This window comes from Grus americana, chromosome 4 (assembly GCF_028858705.1).
Source record: "Grus americana isolate bGruAme1 chromosome 4, bGruAme1.mat, whole genome shotgun sequence".
NCBI classification, from domain to species: domain Eukaryota; kingdom Metazoa; phylum Chordata; class Aves; order Gruiformes; family Gruidae; genus Grus; species Grus americana.
This window is the reverse complement of record NC_072855.1, coordinates 66,787,006-66,790,031: the sequence shown is the minus strand read 5'-3', so window position 1 is coordinate 66,790,031 and position 3,026 is coordinate 66,787,006. Positions and strand designations below refer to the sequence as shown.

The 3,026-nt window shown below is 46.1% G+C and overlaps 1 protein-coding gene across 3 annotated transcripts in view; it reads left to right on the top strand.

Annotated features, from left to right (window-relative positions):
- The first annotated feature begins 37 nt into the window (after window positions 1–37).
- Window positions 38–3,026, top strand: part of ARHGAP10 (Rho GTPase activating protein 10) — a 153,605-nt gene continuing 150,616 nt past the window's right edge. Inside the window, exon 1 of one of the 3 annotated variants that reach the window (XM_054824710.1) lies at window positions 38–443. In XM_054824710.1, the coding sequence (XP_054680685.1) occupies window positions 290–443 (154 nt within the window). In that variant the 5' untranslated portion in view covers window positions 38–289. The remainder of the gene's footprint in view (window positions 444–3,026) is intronic. The other 2 variants (XM_054824711.1, XM_054824712.1) reach the window with 2 other exon arrangements.

Genomic DNA, 3,026 nt, shown 5'->3' with positions numbered 1-3,026 from the left:
TCGACAGGGCGTGGCTCGGCGGCGGGGCTGCCGGGAGCTGGGCGCCCCCTTGCCGCACCGCCCCTCGCAGCGGGCAGGGCGGCTCCGCTCGCGTCGCCTTGCCCGTGCCCAGCCCTGCGCGGGGGGGAGTTGCTCTTGCAGCTCTTTGTGCCCGCGGCTCCCGCCTTACCGCTGCGGGGACCCTGGCCGCGGGGACGCCCGCTGCGCCTCGAGTGTCGAAGAGGTTGCTGCTGGTGTGGCGTAGCCGTGAGAAGTTCGCGGGGAGGCGAGCCCCTACGCAGCGGCAGCCATGGGGCTGCAGCCCCTGGAGTTCAGCGACTGCTACCTGGACAGCCCCTGGTTCAGGGAGCGGGTGAGAGCCCACGAGGCCGAGCTGGAGAAGACGAATAAGTTTATCAAGGAGTTGCTCAAGGATGGGAAAAACTTGATCGCCGCGACCAAAAGTGAGTGGAGGGGTGCGGGGGGAGACGCCGGCTCGCTGCGGGGGCGGCTCCCGGCGGCTCGGGGCCCGGCGCTTGCAGCCGCTCGCCCGGCGTAGAGAGAGGTTTCGCCTTTGAGCTGACGGCACTTGCTTTTGTTGCCGTGTTTTGCACTTGACTTTCTCCAGCCTCTCCCTTCGGTCCCCCACCAGCCGCTTTGGGGACGTAGGTCCTTTCCAGCCCTTCGCCGTGGAGAGGGGATAAGGGATAGCGGCGGTAGCGCCGGGTAACTCCGCTTGTAATGCCGGTTGCATCTGCCCGGTGTCTTGGCCGGGCCTGGCTTATGTGTTTGGCGGTGCCGAGCCCGAAGCGAGCTACGATGTTAATCCGCTGCGAGGACTTGGTTTGAAGTTTTACCAGTGCGTTGCAAGCTGAGCGTCTGTGAATTGCGTATCTCAACATAACGATGTACGTGTATATGCGTTTGTAGTCTGTGCAGAGGATGCTGAAAATACCCCTTTGTCAAAATTTCAAGCATGTTCAGGAGTTATGAGACGTATAGTTCTGCAGTGACAGTACTAGTTATCAGTTGTATGTCTTTGGCCTCCTCAAATGTGATGGTGTTTTTCAATTTTGCATTTTACTCGTTGAATACTTATATATATATAAATATATATATATATGGTTAGCTATGCAGTGATTTATGTGGGAATCGTTATTTTCCCGTGAATGTTAATGTATGTTCTTAATGTATTGTAGTAATATTTTTTCCATTTAACTTAAGGTACGATAGTGTAATCCCCTAAATATCTAGTAGGATGATTGACTATACCAATTATTCAAATAAAACACTAATGCAGCATTCTGGCACTGTGTTCTTAAAAGTGTACTGTATCTTTGGTATCATGAAAAACTTCTGAAGGCAGGGAATCAGGCTTACAAGATACTTCCCTTAAAGTAAACAGAGGAGTTTGGCCAATGGTTTGAGCAGTGTAGCTGCCTGAATATGGTGAGGGTTTTAAAAACTGAGATAACTCATTTTGTGCAAAGGAAGAAACATTCTTTCCTGTTTTTGTCTCTATTTGATGTCCCTGGGTAAAAAAAAAGGTAGAAAATGCTGAATGAGATTTCACTTCTTTGTAACTCTTATTCTTTGGCCAGTTAATATTCAGTTATTGCAAATCATGTTCTTTGAGGATTATTTGAAAACTTGTGACTGGAAGTGTCAGTATAAATCATCTTAACTTGGAGTGCAAAGTAAAAAAAGTATCCCTAAACTTGGATAAGAATGGTAGAGGGAAATCATTCCACTTCACTTCTGTTCCTCAAGCATCCAGACAGTATTTTGGCAACTGCCTCAAACCCTTAGCTTCTCATGTAGGGTTACATATACATAACTTAATTTGAAAGTGTGGAGCTGATGGTGGTGAAGAAAGCCCTAGCTTGTATGAGCCTTGTATCCACAGCAGAATCTTGTGCTGATAACTTTGGCTTGGTGTGCAGTGCTCGGCGCGCTTAGCTGTGTGTGGTGGGAGCCAAGGGAGTCAGCGTGCCAAGCAGAGCCACCTGGCCTGAGAGTAGTGCTTGATGAAATACTTGGGGCTAGCCCATGAGAAATATTTAGAGAAGCTATCTGAGATCCTGCCCGGTGTTCAGGTCTTAAGCAATTCCTTCCTTTCTGAGATGACAACCAGAAATTTTCTTCTTGAGTTTAGGTGCTGTACATCTAACAAACATCTGTTCTTCAGCATACTTGTTTGAGAAGTGGAAACAGAAGTTAGATCCTTCCTTACACATTTCAGGTTTCTGCAGTTGTCTCTCCCCTTTAGAGTGCCCTGCATGACAGGTTTGAAGCTGAGTTGTCTTCCTCTGCCGCTGGTGAAGCAGTGCCACTGTTCAACAGACATTAAATGACAAATTGAACCAGAGAAAACACAAGGAAGAGTTAAAACCCATTAAAACCTCAGTGGTTACGATATTGGTCCTCCTTGTGTTTTCACAAGAAAACATAGTCATCTAAATTTTTTGAGGAACCTGATTCATTTGGTGTCAGGACACCAAATGGGATTAGTATTTCTTCCAAAAACCAAGCTTGAGAAGTGGTCTAGAAACAGAGCTAGCTCTTCATCTCTGTCAAAACTGCATTTTTTGCACAAAGACAGGCTTGTTGCAGTCTAGAGAACGTGATAATAAAGCAGGGCATTTCAACAGCTTAGATGACTACCTCTTAGACAACAGTTGATTATAATTTTTGGAAAATTTTTTTAGTCTTTTGAACAAAAAAGTCATCTTAATAATGGTTAAAGTATTTCTAGAACCAGGTAAATTATGAAATTTACATCTGTTTTAGTTGATATGTGAGCATAATAAGCTTTTCTGAATGGGCTATAAAATATAAAATGTAGTAGGTGCACTATTGTTCTTCAATTGTGGGAAATGAAGTGACTGCAATAGAGTCTGCGTGCTTTTCCCTCCCTTAGCGCTTTCCTTATTTCACTTGTAAAGCAGCAGCTTACAAGAAATGTTTTGAGGATTCTTTAGGTGTGAATAACTGATGTGACTGAATAGATCCCACTTCCTGCTTGACGGACAGCCTTGTAAATGACT